The following is an 18,974-nucleotide window of genomic DNA, read 5'->3' as shown; positions in this document are numbered from 1 at the left end:
ATGGAAAGGAATATTAGAGAAGACGTGAGACAGCAAGTCCAAGAAATAAAAGTATATTTTGAAAATGAATTAAACAAAAAATTCAAATGGCAAAGAACGAGCTCTACCAGGAGATAGAGATCTTAAAAAAAAATCAAACAATAATCCTAGAATTGCAGGAAACTATAAACCAAATTAAAAACTCAAACGAGAATATTACAAATAGACTTGATCAAGTAGAAGTCAGAACATCAGATAATGAAGACAAGGTTTATCAACTTGAAAAGAGTATAGTCAACACAGAAAAGATGTTTAAATCCCATGAGCAATCTATTCAAGAAATATGGGATGTCATAAAAAAACCAAATTTGAGAGTCATTGGGATAGAAGAAGGCACAGAGATTCAAACCAAAGGAATGGACAGCATATTAAATTAAATCATTGTAGAAAACTTCCCAGAGATGAAAGATAGAATGGATTGCCAAATCCTGGAAGCCTACAGGACCCCAAACATTCAAAACCATAATAGACCAACTCCAAGACACATAATAATGAAGATAGCCAACATACAGAACAAGGAGAGAATATTAAAAGCTACGAGAGAAAAGAGGCAGATTATATTCAGGGGTAAACCAATTAGGTTAACAACTGATTTCTCATCACAGACTTTGAAATCGAGAAGATCCTGGAACAATGTATTTCAAACACTGAAAAATAATGGATTCCAACCAAGAATACTGTATCCAGCAAAATTGAGCTTCAGATTTGACAACGAAATTAAAATCTTTCACGATAAACAAAAGCTAAAAGAATTCGCAGCAAGAAAACCAGCACTGCAAAGTATTTTGAGCAAAATACTACAAGAAGAGGAATTGAAAAATAGTGCCCAAAACCAATAGCAGGAGGTATCTCAGTAAAGGGGGAGGAAAATAACCAAAAAGTAAAACTAGCCAAACTAAAATAAATAAATAAAGAAGCATGACTGGAAGTACAAATCATATCTCAATTGTAACCTTAAATGTTAATGGCCTAAACTCACCAATCAAGAGACATAGGCTAGTAACCTGGATCAAAAAAACAAATCCAACAATATGCTGCCTTCAGGAGACTCATATGATAGGAAAAGACATACACAGGCTGAAGGTAAAAGGTTGGGAAAAATCATACCACTCACATGGCCCTCGGAAGCAAGCAGGAGTGGCCATACTCATATCGAATAAAATCAACTTCAAACCTAAGCTAATCAAGAAGGATAAAGAAGGGCACTATATACTGTTAAAAGGAACCATCCACCAACAAGACATAACAATTATCAATTTGTATTCACCAAACAATGGAGCTGCAACATTCATAAAACAAACCCTCCTCAAGTTCAAGAGTCAAATAGACCACAATACAATAATTATGGGTGACTTCAACACACCGCTCTCGCCATTAGACAGATCCTCCAGACAAAAACTGAATAAAGAAACAATAGAACTCAACAGCACAATCAACAACCTAGACTTAACCGACATATATAGAATATATCAACCATCAACAAGTGGATACACGTTCTTCTCAGCAGTTCATGGATCCTACTCAAAGATAGACCATATATTATGCCATAAGGCAACTCTTAGTAAATATAAAGGCGTGGAGATAATACCATGCACCATATCTGACCATAATGGAATGAAATTGGAAATCAATGATAAAAGAAGGAAGGAAAAACCCTACACCACATGGAAATTGAACAATATGGTATTGAATGATCAATGGGTTACAGAAGACATAAAGGAGGAGATGAAAAAATTCTTAGAGTCAAATGATAATACAGACACAACATACCTGAATCTATGGGACACAATGAAAGCAGTTTTAAGAGGGAAATTCATTTCTTGGAGTTCTTTCCTCAAAAAAAGAAAAAAACAACAAATAAATGAACTCACACTATGCCTCAAAAATCTAGAAAAGGAAGAGCAAAACAACAGCAAATGTAGTAGAAGACAAGAAATAATTAAAATTAGAGCAGAAATCAACGAAATTGAAACAAAAAAAACATTGAAAAAATAGATAAAACTAAAAGTTGGTTCTTTGAAAAAATAAATAAGATAGACAAGCCGTTAGCCATGCTAATGAAAAGAAGAAGAGAGAGAACTCAAATTACTAACATACGGGATGAAAAAGGAAATATCACAACAGACACTACAGAAATACAGAAGATAATTAGAAAGTATTTTGAAACCCTATATTCCAATAAAATAGAAGATAGTGAAGATATCGATAAATTTCTTAAGGCATATGATTTCCCCAGATTGAGACAGGAAGACACACACAATTTAAACAGACCAATAACAAAGGATGAAATAGAAGAAGCCATCAAAAGACTACCAACCAAGAAAAGCCCTGGACCGGATGGGTATACAGTGGAGTGCTACAAAACCTTCAAAGAATAATTAATACCAATACTTTTCAAGCTATTTCAAGAAATAGAAAAAGAAGGAGCTCTTCCAAATTCATTCTATGAGGCCAACATCACTCTGATCCCAAAACCAGACAAAGATACTTCAAAGAAAGAAAACTACAGACCAATATCTCTAATGAACTTGGATGCAAAAATTCTCAATAAAATCCTGGCGAATCGAATACAAAAACATATCAGAAAACTTGTGCACCATGATCAAGTAGGATTCATCCCTGGGATGCAAGGCTGGTTCAATATACGGAAATCAATAAATGCTATTCACCACATCAATAGACTTAAAGACAAGAACCATATGATCATCTCGATAGATGCAGAAAAAGCATTTGACAAAGTACAGCATCCCTTTATGTTCAAAACATTAGAAAAACTAGGGATAACAGGAACTTACCTCAACATTGCTAAACCTCAGGATAGCATCATCCTAAATGGAGAAAAACTGAAGGCATTCCCTCTAAAATCTGGAACAAGACAGGGGTGCCCTCTATCACCACTTCTATTCAATTTAGTTCTCGAAGTACTAGCCAGAGCAATTAGACAGACAAAAGAAATTAAAGGCATAAAAATAGGAAAAGAAGAAATTAAATTATCGCTATTTGCGGATGACATGATAATATACCAAAAGGGTCTACAAAGAAGCTGCTAGAGTTAATAAATGAATTCAGCAAAGTGGCAGGTTATAAAATCAACACGCATAAATCAAAGGCATTCCTGTATATCAGCAACAAAACCTCTGAAATGGAAATAAGGAAAACCACTCCATTCACAATATCCTCAAAGAAAATAAGATACTTGGGAATCAACCTAACAAAAGAGGTGAAAGATTTATACAATGAAAACTACAGAACCCTAAAGAGAGAGGTAGAAGAAGATCTCAGAAGATGGAAAAATGTACCCTGTTCATGGATAGGCAGAACTAACATCATCAAAATGGCGATATTACCCAAAGTTCTCTACAGGTTTAATGCGATGCCAATCAAAATCCCAATGGCATTTCTTGTAGAAATAGGTAAAGCAATCATGAAATTCATATGGAAAAACAAAAGACCCAGAATAGCAAAAGCAATTCTAAGCAGGAAGTGTGAATCTGGAGGTATAGCGATACCAGAGTTCAAACTGTACTACAAAGCAATAGTAACAAAAACAGCATGGTACTGGTACCAAAACAGGCGGGTGGACCAATGGTACAGAATAGAGGACACAGAGACTAATACACAAAGTTACAACTATCTTATATTTGATAAAGGGGCTAAAAACATGCAATGGAGGAAGGATAGCATCTTCAACAAATGGTGCTGGGAAAATTGGAAATCCATATGCAACAAAATGAAATTGAATCCCTTTCTCTCGCCAGCCACAAAAGTTAACTCAAAATGGATCAAGGAGCTAGATATCAAATCAGAGACACTGCGTCTGATAGAAGAAAAAGTTGGCTACGATCTACATATTGTGGGGTCGGGCTCCAAATTCCTTAATAGGACTCCCATAGCCCAAGAGTTAACAACAAGAATAAACAAATGGGACTTACTTAAACTAAAAAGTTTTTTCTCAGCAAGAGAAACAATAAAAGAGGTAAATAGAGAGCCTACATCATGGGAACAAATTTTTACCCCTCACACATCAGATAGAGCCCTAATATCCAGAATGTACAAAGAACTCAAAAAATTAAACAATAAGATAACAAATAATCCAATCAACAAATGGGCCAAGGACCTGAACAGACATTTCTCAGAGGAGGACATACAATCAATCAAAAAGTACATGAAAAAAATCTCACCATCTTTAGCAATCAGAGAAATGCAAATCAAACCCACCCTAAGATACCATCTCACTCCAGTAAGATTGGCAGCCATTATGAAGTCAAACAACAATAAGTGTTGGCGAGGATGTGGGGAAAAGGGTACACTTTTACACTGCTGGTGGGACTGCAAAATGGTGAGGCCAATTTGGAAAGCAGTATGGAGATTCCTGGGAAAGCTGGGAATGGATCCACCATTTGACCCAGCTATCGCCCTTCTTTGACTATTCCCTGAGGACCTTAAAAGAGCGCACTATAGGGATATGGCCACAGCAATGATTATAGCGGCACAATTCACAATAGCTAGACTGTGGAACCAACCTAGATGCCCTTCAATAGATGAATGGATAAAAAAAATGTGGCATCTATATACAATGGAGTATTATGCAGCACTAAGAAATGACAAAATCATAGAATTTGCAGGGAAATGGATGGCATTAGAGCAGATTATGCTAAGTGAAGCTAGCCAAGCCCTAAAAAACAAATGCCAAATGTCTTCTTTGATATAAAGAGAGCAACTAAGAACAGAACAGGAAGGAAGAGCATGAGGAAAAGACTAACAGTAAACAAAGACGAATGGGGGGAGAGCAAGGGAGAGAGAAGGGAAAGCATATGGAAATGGTAGGAGACCTTCAATGATACACAAAATTATAAGAGGTTATGATGGGCAAGGGGGAGGGGAAAAAAGGGGAGAGAATTGAACAACAGCAGAGGAGGCAGAGAGGGAAGATGGGAGGGGAGAGGAGGGGAGGGGGGATAGTAGGGGATAGGAAAGGTAGCAGAATACAACAGTCACTAATATGCCATTATGTAAAAATGTGGGTATGTAACAGATGTGATTCTGCAATCTGTATTTGGGGTAGAAATGGGAGTTCAAAACCCAATTGAGTCAAATGTATGAAAGATGATTTATCATGAGCTCTGTAATGTTTTGAACAATCAATAAAAAAAAAGAAACTGTAGCTCCTACTTGAGTATTTTAGGCTTTTTATAAAAAATGTTCTATGAAAACCTACATTTTCTTGAAAGCTTGGTAGATTACCTTATAGTTAAATCATATGAAGAAGTAGGTTTTAGTTCTCTTAGGTATAATTTAACAAGGTTTTGCTCATAATTATTTTGAGTATGTTACTTTTGAATCAAGCTTTTTTCTTTTTTTTAATTTCACTATAGCCACAATGTGTAATGTTGCTATGCATGAGGGTAGAGATCACATCAGCAAGTAAGAGCTGTAGCTGCTGCTACTAGTAAATAGGAGAAAAATTATTATCCAAGACAATAAGTAACAGTTTATTATAACTCATTCAAACCCTGTCTTCAACTATGTAAGGTACTACTCTATGATTCATTCTGTTAATTGTTTGGACTCCTTCTTAATATATTTCATTGGCTATATTTGAAAAAATAAGAATCCACAATTAAAAACAAAATTGAGAATTTATGAATTAAAAATCTAAAACTCTTGAGATACCTCTTTATAAAGCAAATCTTGAACTGAGTCTGCAGGCTGGAATACACACACTGGAAATTATCACTGTGTTTAAAACCACTTAACAAGTATCCTTACCTCCAGTCTCTTCCCATTAAATATGTCTTGCCCCAAATCAAAAAGTCATCACTCTAGAAAAAATCAAAGTTCAATTGTTTCGCTTCAAAGCCTTAAAAAGCTTCAAAGCTATGTTCTGTACAAAGAACAAACTTATTAGCTTCATATACAACTATATCCCTTAATATATGATCCAAACTGCTTTCTAAACTGCATCTCCCAGTAAGCTATTCTGTCATCTCTTCAATGTTCCTTTTGCAATACCAAACTCACTAAATCATGGGCCATTTACTAAAGACATCAAAGATATTATCCCTAGGTGATTTTGTTTACTTGTTCCTTCTGCCTGAATATTCCTCTTTTTTTTTTCTGACTCTTCTTGGTCTCTCTCTACTGAAGAGCACTTCTCTATGAAATTTCCCAATCCTCACTCTCCAGAGTTTCCTGAAAATTACTTTGTAGTTTATAGTTTCTTGACCAAAGTTGTATTTTAACATGTCTCAGACTGCATTCCTTTTCCCCTCCCGATTTTCCCATACATCTCTACTTTTAATGTTTTAACCTAAGGTAGAAACTGTGTCTTATCCTCTGCATGCAGTGCCTAGCACACAAAAGAGATTCAATGTTTGCTGATTAAATAGATGAAGGCCTACTGTGTGATACATTCTTTTTCTATCAGTGTCTTAGAGTTAGTGCTTCTTACTAAACTAGTATGGATGTGGAGAACTAGCCAAGTCAACTAGATTAATGGATTAGGATTTAAGCAGAGACCTCCTTTTTTTCTACTGAATACTATATGTTAGATTGAAATAAAAAATAATAATTACAGGTATGGCTGAGTGATGCTGGTAAAAGGAGTAAGGTTTCTTTTTTCTTTGTTTTTCTAAATTTTGATATTAGGCACATGGGACTGACTAGAAAGTCCTTGGCTAAGAAACAGAATTATGGGCTTGTGCAAATAAATCATTTCTGGGATTCATCTGTAAAGCAGGGTTGCCAATGCTTTGATTGTCAAAAGGTTATGGGACCAGACTAGACTGAGGTATTTTTCACTCCTAAGATATATTATCCTATTATCCATCCAGTCATCCATTCATGAATGCTTCATATCTCTTATGACTCCAATATCTGCAATTCTATATTAATAAAAGTTGGACTCAAAGAAAGTGTTAAAGTCCCAAACATTCTGCAAGACTTCATACTTAGTCAAAAGGAAAGATATGCAGAACAGCAAATCAGAAGCTCATAATAATGAAACAAGTTCTCCTGCTACTATTTGCTTAGGTGTGCTTCTGTGTTTTATGTTTCACTTCCCTGTCTGAATAGTTTTGGAGGATTAGATGTTACACTTAACTTAAAAAGGGCCAAAAGGATGAAAGAATAAATATTTTCTTTAAATGTGAAAAACAGGAACATTAAAATTCTAGAACATTTAAAAGTTATCTTTAGTGAAAGTTTGTCAACAGCAGTCACATTCATATGCACTTAGGTATTTGTTCTGTTCAGAAAAAAGTGACCTAAGCAACTTAGAAATATATAGCTTTGACATATCAGTGATAACTCCAGAGTCTACCTTTGCTTCTGTTGCATGGGTTGTTGTCTCATAGCCATATACTGCATATCTTCTTGCAGACAATTAAGCGGAGAATCTGGCTTGACACGAATTCCATAGTAATGGTACTTGGAGTTTCCTCTTTATAAAAGAACAACATTGGAAACACAAAGTCAAACCAGTATCAACCACAGAGAATGTCCATTTAATTTCACATTTTGAAAAATCAGGTAAAAGCAGCATACTAATCTTATATATTTTTTATTTATCTTTTCCTGATACCTATTATGTTTTTATAGTGAGAACATCTGAAGAATCAAAATAAGATTCTGAGTCAATCAGTTCAAGACCCTAAGATAAGTATTTTGTTTTCAAATTAATATTTTAAATGTAATTTAATGTGGGAAAACAGTTTTGGCCAACAAAAATTCATTAACAGGATAAAGGACTGTACATTAAATATGAATTTGTAAGTGGCAAATTGAGAACAAAGAAAAATTCTACAGACTTGGACAAGTTCAACATTTTTCTCTTTATCATAGGAATGATGAAATAAGATAAATTTATTATAGGATGTTGTAGTGAAACATATTAGTATTTTGAAACTTAAAACAAGATGATATTTTTTATTTTGAAACACATTTTATTAGTCTCTGTTTTTATGAATTTATATCAGTTTTGTAGGCTGAATAAGATATATCACAACAGACATGGGGAAATTTTTCTGTGAAAATGGCAAATTCCCACCTGGAATAAAAATGTCACAATTTCCCCATGTTCATGAGAAAGACCATGTTTGCTATTAGAAATGACAAGTTTTGCTCTGAATGGAATTTGCAAATTCTTGCAAAAATAACATTTTAAATATGTAAATTCTTGCAAAGAGAAAATAGTTTTTCACAAGTCTATATATAGCAAGACATCAGTGCTCTTTCCAATTTTTTCTTTCATTTAGATTTAGAAAAAGAAATGCAAGAGGAATGTGGATTAAATAGTTTTTATAAAAATAGAGTAGAATTTTACTTCCAAGATTAACATATATAATATGAACACTATACATTTGAAGACATTAAAATCATATTACATAAATAATATTGTTAATTTTTTAAAAAGTCATTTGAATGTATGAACTCTTTCAGCAAAATAAAAATGAAAATTTAATGCCTACAAAGTCTAATCACTTGCAGAGATTAGATCTTGCTCTCCAAAGTCCAAAGACAGAGCTAAAAATACAAACAAGAAATACCAAAAACACAATTTGCAGTGTTTTTCATACAAACTGAAGGATAGCAGATAGTATAGGTAAGGATATAGTATAGGTATGGGTAGAAAGCAAGTAGCATAGGTAGGAGTAAAAGGCATTAATCATGGGGAAAATCTAAAAAGTAAAATGATGTTTCTCTTGAAGTATCTAGTTCTTTTTCAGTTTTCTACATATCATCATTTTGCTTGGGTTGGGAGGGAGTGGAAGTTCTTTTTATTCACTGGAAAGGGTTTGGAGAGTGAAGTATATCCATAGTCAGTTTTGCTCAAATTTGATTTGGAGAAGGGATCTAAAAAACAGTACCTTTTATTCACCTTTATTTAAAAATACAGTGATTTCATTTATTTGTTGTTTACTTAGACCCCCAAACTTGAGAAAAGATGTAGTCTGGTTCTAATAATTTCAACAGATAATACTACTGATACATAACATTCCTGGCATAAAGTTCACTTTTTTTCTTTTTAAAAATATCTGATTTGGAGCTGGGGTTGTGGCTCAGTGGTAGAACACTCGCCTCTCACATGTGAGACCCTGGGTTCGATCCTCAGGACCACATAAAAATAAATAAACAAAATAAAGATATTGTGCCCATGTATAACTAAAAAAATTAAAAAAAATATCTGATTTAGTTTGCCTCATGATTTATATTGATTTACTTCTTGGATTAGGAGTAGAAAGTAAATGCCATAGTAGAATGAATCTCTGGGACTTTACCCTACCACTAATACTGTCAATTTTCCTACATTATAGTTATCTCTCTTTATAACACCTCATTTGTTTAAGCCCGTACTCTTGCATAGTATTTATTTTCTCCTCATTCTTCTAGGCTTTGCATTCTAACTCAATTGCAAACATAGAATACAATTTTAAAAGGAACAGGAGACATAATTGTTGGGGATTGGGGGAACATTAGAAGTAAAAGCTGAAATATTGTAAAATGTACTTAGAGAATATGGATTCTACTCATTCACAAACCCAAACAACCCCAATTTTATCCCTTTCTATTATTAAAGATGTTTCAAGGTTTGAATGGAGCCTCAAAATAGGGCCCATTGAAATCCTTTTCAGTAACAAATGTAGCACAACAATACAGCTATTATAATGTTGAATAAAGCCCAGAGTTTCAAAATATTGGCACAGTATATGTAACTACTGAGCTATCAGTTCAGAAATAGAGGGTTAGGTCCCCAAATAATGATTTTCCTCATTTTGGTTTTAAAAAAAATACTAAAGAAACAAAAAGCTTTTTTCAAGGGAATGAAAACTGGTTCCTTTAGTCTGAAGAGATAATCATGTTCTGTAGTTTAAAATATACTACTATTTTGAAGTATAGATAGAAGAAAATATATTTATGCGAGAACTAAACCTCCAACAATCTAAAAGCCATACTATTACTTAAAAGTTGTGTACAATGAATCAAAGAGCTTTCTGCTGTCATGCATAACTGATTAGAACTAATAAAAAATAAATTAAAAAAAACAACATCATGGAATAATTCAGAATTCAAATGCATACAGACCTATAAATCTTATAAAACTGACAAAGTACCAGGGTTCAAGACATACTATCCCAAAATATGTACCTTGGCAGGAGAAAACAGCAGAAACAGGCCATAGAAAGTAGAATGAATTCTCCGTGAAGTGGAACATAAAAACTAGATGACCTTCCCATAAAAATAGGTCATAAGACCTGCTTTGGTATTAATATATAATGAAGTTAATTACTAATGTACTTTTTATTTTACTAAACTCTTTATTTTGGTAAATTCTTTACCAAAAAAAAAAAACCTTTGAGGTTATTATTTATAAGTAATTAAAGGTACATCACCTAAAGTTATACAGTGTAGCATCTCTATGTTGAATATTTTTAAATAATTTCTGTAAGTTTAAAAAGTCAAAACCACCCAAATCCTTCTGCCTAAATATTTGTTTCCATTATGTAGAAATTATGGAAAGACAAAAACAAACTCCACAGTTCTAAGTATTCTTTTCATCATCTTTGATTAGTAAAAATAGTCATTAATTTTCAAATGAAGGAAAACAGAAACTGAAAAGTGCTTATTTACATTATTGGCTTCTATACAATTGAACTATACCACGTTCTAACTTCTACACATGATAATTTCATGATTAAGAGCAGAGAAAACAAATAAATAAAAGGAAAATAAGAGGTAAAATAGGACCTATGTCATCACAGAGGACTTCAAATGCCTATATTTTGCAAATTTACCAAATGACTTTTAATTGCTCCTAGCTTCATGAAATGAAGTGAAAACCCAGCTTTAATTTTTTTCTCTACTCAAATAAGGTTATTATAAAGATAATTAAATATAATTTTGTAAAAATCAGGAGATAGTCTCCTATTTACAATGTCAAACACTAAACCTTCAGTGTTTTTTAAAAAAGTAAGTGACATATTGATTTTTAAAATATCATGTGCAAGTCTTGCATTAACAGTTAATGCTTTTCTTTTTTTCTTTTGGTACCAGGGATGGAACCCAGGGGCACTTAATCACTGAGCTACATTCTCAGCCCATTTAATTTTTTATTTTGAGATAGGGTCTTGCTAAGTTGCTTAGGGCCTCTCTAAATTGCTGAGGCTGGCTTTGTACTTGGTGATCCTCCTACCTCACCCTTCTGAGTCAGTTAATTTCTATGTAGGCTGAAAATCAAATATTCTCAAAGCTTTGCTCACTCAGTGTTTAGGACAGCATATCATTCTGGCTTGGTAGTATTCAGCGACTTTCCTTTTCTTATTCTATATTTTTCCCTTATGTATTCCTGTAATCAAGTACTTTTGCTCAAACAATTCACAAAACTGCTGTAATTTGAAAAGGGGAAGTAAGTTTATGACTTTATTTTTCAGTACTAACCTAGTGCCCAATCTCCTGGTTCGCAGCCCCATAAAAATTGACCTTATTAGTTTTCCAAAAGAGGCAGCATTGACAGGGTCCAGTTTGTGTTCTTGACAGTGTCGAAGGTAGTGGTTATACAGAGTGCTTCTGGGAAGGCTCACTCCTTCTGCTGTCTCATAATTGTCCAACAGCCACTGGAGCTAGTAGAAATAAGACACAGCAAACAGAGAAGTCATACAGTTTGTAAAATTTCTCCAGTCCCCTGCAAACACAATATGCAAAAATACTTGAAAGTTCTTCATTAAATCTAAGAGTAAACTGCTAAAATTCAGAGACTGAAGAGATCTGGCTTTAAAAACCTCCAGAAACAGTGTAAATAGCTGAACATCATTTTTCATCTTAGACAATATCCTTTTCTTCATAGAGTCAAGCATATATAGAGACATACTAGTTTTCCCTGTATTACTTGTAAGAAGACAAATATTTCTTCAGAAAATTCAAACAATCTAGTTAATCAGTCATAAATAAAATTTCTAATTGTTATAGAAAAAAACACATTACTAAGTCTGCTAGCATGGTACCTAATGTGTCTTTCATGTTGGTTTGTTATAATACATGAACAGCAAACTGCTTTGTATGAGGTTTTATATTAAGAGTCTATTCACTTTTAGAAATTATAATTTACTTATCTCAAGGTACCACTAGATAATAAAATAATAACATTTCATAATGGGATTTATTCTGAAAACAGAAAGGACAAAATTCACTCATTCTTTCCCAAAAGGGAAAGAAACTCATGAGACATTGGCAAAGAACTTATATAAAATGAAAAAAAAATTGGTTTTATAATTATGAGTAATTCTATCTCGATGTGTTTTTTCATAATTTTAGAAGGCACATGACAATGACATGTAGTAAAGCAATATTTTCAACCTATAGTTAACATTTTAAAGTTGCATTACCCTGTATTTTTTGAAAATACCTTTAAAGTATAGAATTTAGAATATAGAATTTTTAGAAAATTTTATCCAGTAACATATTATTGCATTCAACTTCAGCAAAATTAAATTTTTCATTTGTTTATTTACTTTCTTACAAAAGGAGAAGTAAAATAGACTTAAAGAATTTTTCTTAAAGTCATACATTTTCTTGATGCTTGAGCACGGTTTCAAACTCAAGTTTCCTAAATACACTAGAATAACAGTTCCACAAAAGCAGCAAATATTTCATATTACTTGTCTCAAAAAAATTTCCATGACATATATAAGAGGTAAAATAAACAATTAATATTTAGAATGAAATATCATTTAAATTAAAATTATGGAAATAAAATAATTCATTTATTTAGCACCAATGACAACCCAAACAATGTGGTAGGCATCCACTGATAAAAAGATGAATTTAATCTCACTTCTTCTGTAGAAATTTAGACTCAAATGTTATAAATGATGAAATGGACATTTAAATAAGTTAAAGCATTTCTCCATTTTGCTTACATATTTTAAGATCTGTGGTTAAAACGAGAACTTGAACTTTCAGATTTTTAAGAAAAAATTATTTTAAGTATTTTCAGTATTGCTTTTAACCATGACAATTAATTGAATTTTTCAGAATCATGTTAATTGCAAATATTGCGCTTATGTAATTAAATGTCATTAAACCCATATTAACTGTTGGCTTAGAAAATGTAGCCACTGAGCTTACAGAGCAGATCACTTTAAAAAATAAAATTTGTATTCTATTCAGAAAGACTTCCAGTTCTCTATGGAACACATATGCATATGAATATGTACACTTAAACATATGTATTAGTTCTGTAATGTATACAACCCTCCAATGTAAAACTCTGAAAAGATTATACAAGATAAATTTTCATGTTTGTATTGACAGAAAAATATTCCAAGTTAAAAAGAATTCTTTTCATATGAATCATCTATAACCATAACATCAACAAATTTTCCAGGGTCATTTAAACATGATTTTTGAGTATTTTGAGGATTTTACATCATGCTTTCTACTTGAAGAGAATAATAAATACATTTTCCATCCAAGTGAAATTTAATTTTGGTATAAGGAATAATGTATGGAACTAATTTAATTTTCTTTTCTAAACTGTTTATCCTACTATTCAAAACATCATTTATTTAATGATAATTTATTATTTCTCCACTGACAGGCAATGTCACCTTTATTCTCTACTATATTCCTATATGCATTTGTCCTATTTCAGTTTTCTAGTCTATTCCATTTGCTGATCTATTACTGTGCCTAGACAATTCTGCTTTAATTATAATTTTATACCTGTTTTCATAAGCAGTTGTCTGTTTCCTCCCTGCTCATTCCCTATTCTTTTTCTTTTTACTAAAGTTTCTCTATTATTCTTATATATTTATTTATAGAAAGAAAAAATATATTGGTATTTTGATTAAGATTATGTTAAAATATCTTCTTATGTAAATTTAGGGAGAGTCAATATTTGATACTGATATTTCTTATCTAAGAATATGGTATGTATTCTAATTACTCAAGTTTCCTTTTGTGTCCCTCAGGAATTTTATTTAGCAGTTAGATTTATACACACATTAATAGTTTATTATCATATACTTTTGTTTTTTTATTGTAAATAAGACCTCTGCTTCTATCAAATTTTTTAAAATTACTGTTTTTTGCATCTTGAAAAGCTGTTGATTTTATCATATACTAATTTTTAACTCAGTCACCTCTCACATTACAGTTTCGTCTGATTCTCTTATGATTTTTATTAGGTACACAATTATATCATCTATAAACTGTAACCTCTTTATTTCCTATTTTTATATTTAATTTCCTTTTCTTGCCTTACTGCATTTGTTCTGTACTTTGGAAAGCACAATTAAATATCACACCGTCCATTCTTATGAGACAGATGGGAAAGTCACTAAAACTTACACCAAGCAAATTTGAAATAAATGTTTAAAATTATTTCTAACAGTCTGTAGCTACATTATAAAACTCTTAACCCATGAAATTTACCACCATCCACAGTTTAAATTAAACACTGTAGCTAGATTTTAAGACGAACCAGATAATTTCCGTAGCCAATAAACAGAACTGGAATTATACATACTGAAAGAGTGGTAATCAAATCATACAGTTTGCAGGATGAACAAATAATGGGTCATGAAGAAATTCCCTCACATTAGAAAAGTGATAACTGGTCATAGGCCTTGTGTTGTATTGTACCCCATTAAATTAGAAGAAACAGTACTGAAACTTTCTGGGTCTAACTTAGAAGCTATTCACAGGCAACAGTCTATTTCATTTTGCCACTAATACATTTCATGTTTTATCTGATTTACCTGATTTTTTCCTAGATATTTCTGGAAATGTTATAATACACCTCTGTTCTGAAATGCCATGTAAGTTAAAATAGCTGAAAAATAAAATTACTTATTACTACATTTGCATTAAAATTACAGGGGAATTCATTGGTTGTACTCAAGAGAGACTGAAGGCCATGTCATTCTGTTTGTCTTACTCTTCTAGTTTATCAAGATTTCTAGGAGAAAAATGTTTTACAGCCTTAACTGTAAAATTACTGTCTCTAGGTCTCATCAGCTTTAAGGCTGGAGCAATGTGAAACTGACTGACAGCTGAATGGAATATAGATGAAATGATGGAGACCACAAATCACTCAAAGTCCCATTTTATTAAGTGCTTTGAAAATCATGTCCTAGAACCTTCAGTCAATTTATGATTTAGTACAAGATGCAGAAGATTTGTACTGTGTCTAAGGAGTTTCATTTGATGGCTCAGATTGCCCTAGAGGAAAAGGGACATAGGAAAAAGGAAATGCTAAGATCATAATAGAGATACATGCTTCTGCTTGAATAAGTGAAGAAGTGTTTTATTCCCTTAATCATTGAGATTGACTAGAACATAAAATTGTTTTTTAAAATAAAAACTATGAATTATGCACAATTTGCATACTACTAACTTAAAAATTATTTTCTTTCAGTAATGCCTATATATATGATAATTCAACAGACACTTTTCATCTCATGTAATTACATTGTTTTTTTAATCTCAATATAGCCCAAACCAATAATCCATCATTATTTTAACACAGTGTTTCTTTTAGTAAGATAGATGAACAACTCAGCTACTTTTCTTTTGGCAAAGGGTGGTATTGGGGATTGAATTCAGTGGCACAGTACCACTGAGTTACATCCCTAGTCCTTGTACTTTTTATTTTCAGACAGGGTCTGTCTAAAGTTGTAAATGCCGGCCTCAAACCTGCCATCCTCCTGCCTCAATCTCTGAAGTTGCTAGGATTACAGTTAATTACAGTCGTGCACCACTGCACCCAGCCCAGCTACTTTTAATATAATCACTTTTTATAAATATAAAGAGTCCTTCAATGTACTGATATGAAAAAACAAACTCCAAATCATGCTGTAAGGTAGGGGGAAAGCAAAATTAAGTATTTTTGCTATAATATATCTGAAAAAATTAAAGGAATTCTGCTTGTATATTCAAAGAATGTTTCTCGAATGATGCTTAAAGAACATGATAACATTGGTTGGTTCTAAGAAATGAAATTAACAAAAAATTTCAAACAAAGCAAATGACCATTGGCACCATATCAGCAAAAAAAAAAAAGAAGAAGGTAAAATGATTTTTCAGGGAACTAAAAACATTCATCCTAGAAAAAGCATTTCCCTATTCCAAATTCATGAGCATATAAACCCAAGGATTAAAAAAATAAAAGTACCTAAAAGTCTGATACAAATTCTTAGCTTTCTATAAATAAGTTAAGCTAAACTTTTACAGCAGATAGACATTCATATTTTCTTCCAAAAACTAAATTATAATATTTTATATTAATGAAAGAAATATGAATATCAATTTCAAAACATTTTCCTTATGCTTCTTATTGAAATCTAATCTTAGCAAAAGCCATTTAACATACATAATTACTAAAAGTAAATAAATGAAGGCGTTAAGATTAGCTTTCATAGCCCAGTCTGAAATGCTTAAAGTAATCTTATTTTATTATTAAAACCCCAAAAACTCCACAAATAAACTCCATTTTATTATAGGAATAGAAACACTACAGGAGGCGCAAATAAAGCTTTTTAAAGCATATTACTAATTATTGTATAGTTTAAGATAAACTATACTATCATGAGCATAAAACAACCAGCTTTCTTCATCCGTATACCTTGAGAAACTGTTTATACATTAAGGTAAACTTTTCTTTGTGGTAGGATATCATTTCTAATAATTCTAAATGAATGTATGTCTGTATAGAAATAGTTTGAATGTAAAAGGGAGTCAACACAATTTTTCTGAGAACCATTGCAAGAAAATTTGTTAGCCAGGAATTGAATAAGAGTGGGCAGTTGCTATTCCCAAGTATCCAAATTTAACTAGTTCCACATCAACTGAATGTATTGACTCTACATTCCACTTACTTCTAAGCTTGTAAGTAATAGTCCAGTTGACTAAAAAATTCCTTGGTATTCACAGGCTACTGGTTCTAGGAACCTCCTCAGACACCAAAAGCTGTAGATTCTCAAGTCCCTTATGTAAAATGGTGTAGCAGTTGTTTAAAACCTATGAGCACCCCCTCCTGTGTATTTTAAATCATGTCTAGATTATTTATTATTTACAATACCCACTTAAATGTAAATGCTATATGAAGAGTTATTACATTATATCATTTAGGGAATAGTGACAAAAAATCTGTACATGTTCAGTACATATACAAGTTTCTTTTTTTTGGATATTTTCTACCTGAGGTTGGTTGAATTCATGGATGTGAAACCTGTAGGTATAAAGAGCTGACTGCATAATTTCCAGTCAGCAATTTTGTCCACAATATAGGATACTACTATGTAGTCAGTTGAATCATTCATGCTATAGGTTATAGGTTGAGCAAGAAGAATAACCAGAAAAACAGTGAACTAAGTATAGTACAGTTTGGCCCAATATTTGGAAAGAAACAGATTGAATCTTGACCAAGTAGTTGCCAAAGATTGTGCTCAAATACACCGTTTTGTGTGGTTCTATGGTAAACAAAAAAGATGAATTCAAGAAAATTCCCTTCAATGAACTGGTAAATTATCACCTACTTAAAAAAAAAAAGTCTTGATTTCTACAAGTTGAAACAAACAAAAATTGACCAATTTTCTAACATTTGGTAAGAAGAGGCTGGTAGAAAATCTTAATTAGGTCCATAGTCCTTATTAAACACTGCTAACTTTACTACTATAATGTGAAGTGCATACTGGGAATCATTTTCTCACTCTGAATCAAACTTATGAAAATCTTCAGATTGAGAGGGGGATCTAAATAAAATACATCCTTTGGTAATAAATGCAAGGTAATACAATAAACACTAGTAGATAAGTATGTACCACCACATGGGATTTGATAAGGTACATTGTGTTTTATTTTCATATAAAAGATATCTTCAATTTTTATACTTTTTGTTAAAAAATAAAAAATATTCTTATTAAAAAGGAAAACAACCCCAAAATCATTTCAGACAGAATTTTCATCATTAAAAAATCAATCTCAAATATGAACATTTTAAAATGTAAATTAATATGTATAATTGATATTATGAATTGATGATTCTTAGAAGAATTTTCAAATATTGCCAATTATATTTAGTAATTTTATGTGTCTAATTTATTGATGAATATAGTAAAAATCACATATCATATTTGTGTATTGGGTAACTGAAGGGGTAATGTTACTTTTCCTGTACTATAGAGAAGACCTTCATCAAAAAATTCTATCCATCTAACTATATATGTACATGTATATATATAAAAATATAAATATATAAACATATATATATGTAGATACATATGTATATGTTTATATATTTGTATTTATATATATATTTTCTCTGTTAATGTTTGCAAATATATTTACATGACTTGGAATATACATCTTAGCTAATTTAGTGATAGAACTAGTCAGTTTAATAAACCTAAATATGGTTGCTGGGGATGTTTAACAAGTAGCTAAAATAAGTGTGAAGGCAAGTGGGAATGGCAAGAGAAGGTAAGGTAGGAAAGGATGGGATACCAACATGAGAGAGGGTAGATGAAAAGAAAAGTGTGAAAGTACACATTTGCCTTGCTTTTCAGTTTTCCTAGGGCCTCAATAAGTGGCAAGTACTTTGATTTGCAGGGAAAATAACTTTCTGGGTGGCCTTCATTAGGAGTGCTATCAAGTACTGGTACCTTTTTTCTCCTTTTCCTTTTGTGGTTATGTTCACATAGTATTTTATAATTTAAAAAAAATACTGTGACTCTTAAAAGCCAGAAGGAAATTAGGAAATAATTTACTTTAAACAACCCCTTATTTTATTGATAGGGGAACTGAGGTCCAGAGAGTCTATGAATTATTAATGGCAATTCTCTTCACTTTCTAATCTATATAAACATACTGGTGTGACCAAAAGGTTTAGAAATACTATATTTAATATCAGTAACAGCACAAGACAAATACACAAAATG

General features: G+C 32.0%; 1 protein-coding gene across 1 annotated transcript in view; it reads right to left on the bottom strand.

Annotated features, from left to right (window-relative positions):
- The window catches only part of LOC144251978 (transcription factor RFX3-like), a gene marked incomplete at its 5' end in the record, with an annotated part of 95,216 nt that extends 83,559 nt beyond the window's left edge, over positions 1 to 11,657 (bottom strand). Inside the window, 2 exons of the mRNA XM_077794581.1 lie at positions 7,361 to 7,480; positions 11,476 to 11,657. Of these exons, the coding sequence (XP_077650707.1) occupies positions 7,361 to 7,480; positions 11,476 to 11,657 (302 nt within the window). The remainder of the gene's footprint in view (positions 1 to 7,360; positions 7,481 to 11,475) is intronic.
- Positions 11,658 to 18,974: the final 7,317 nt, after the last annotated feature.

Source organism: Urocitellus parryii, unplaced genomic scaffold, assembly GCF_045843805.1.
Source record: "Urocitellus parryii isolate mUroPar1 unplaced genomic scaffold, mUroPar1.hap1 Scaffold_347, whole genome shotgun sequence".
Taxonomy (NCBI): Eukaryota; Metazoa; Chordata; class Mammalia; order Rodentia; family Sciuridae; genus Urocitellus; species Urocitellus parryii.
The sequence above is the reverse complement of the archived record's forward strand: the minus strand, read 5'-3'. Positions and strand labels throughout refer to the sequence as shown.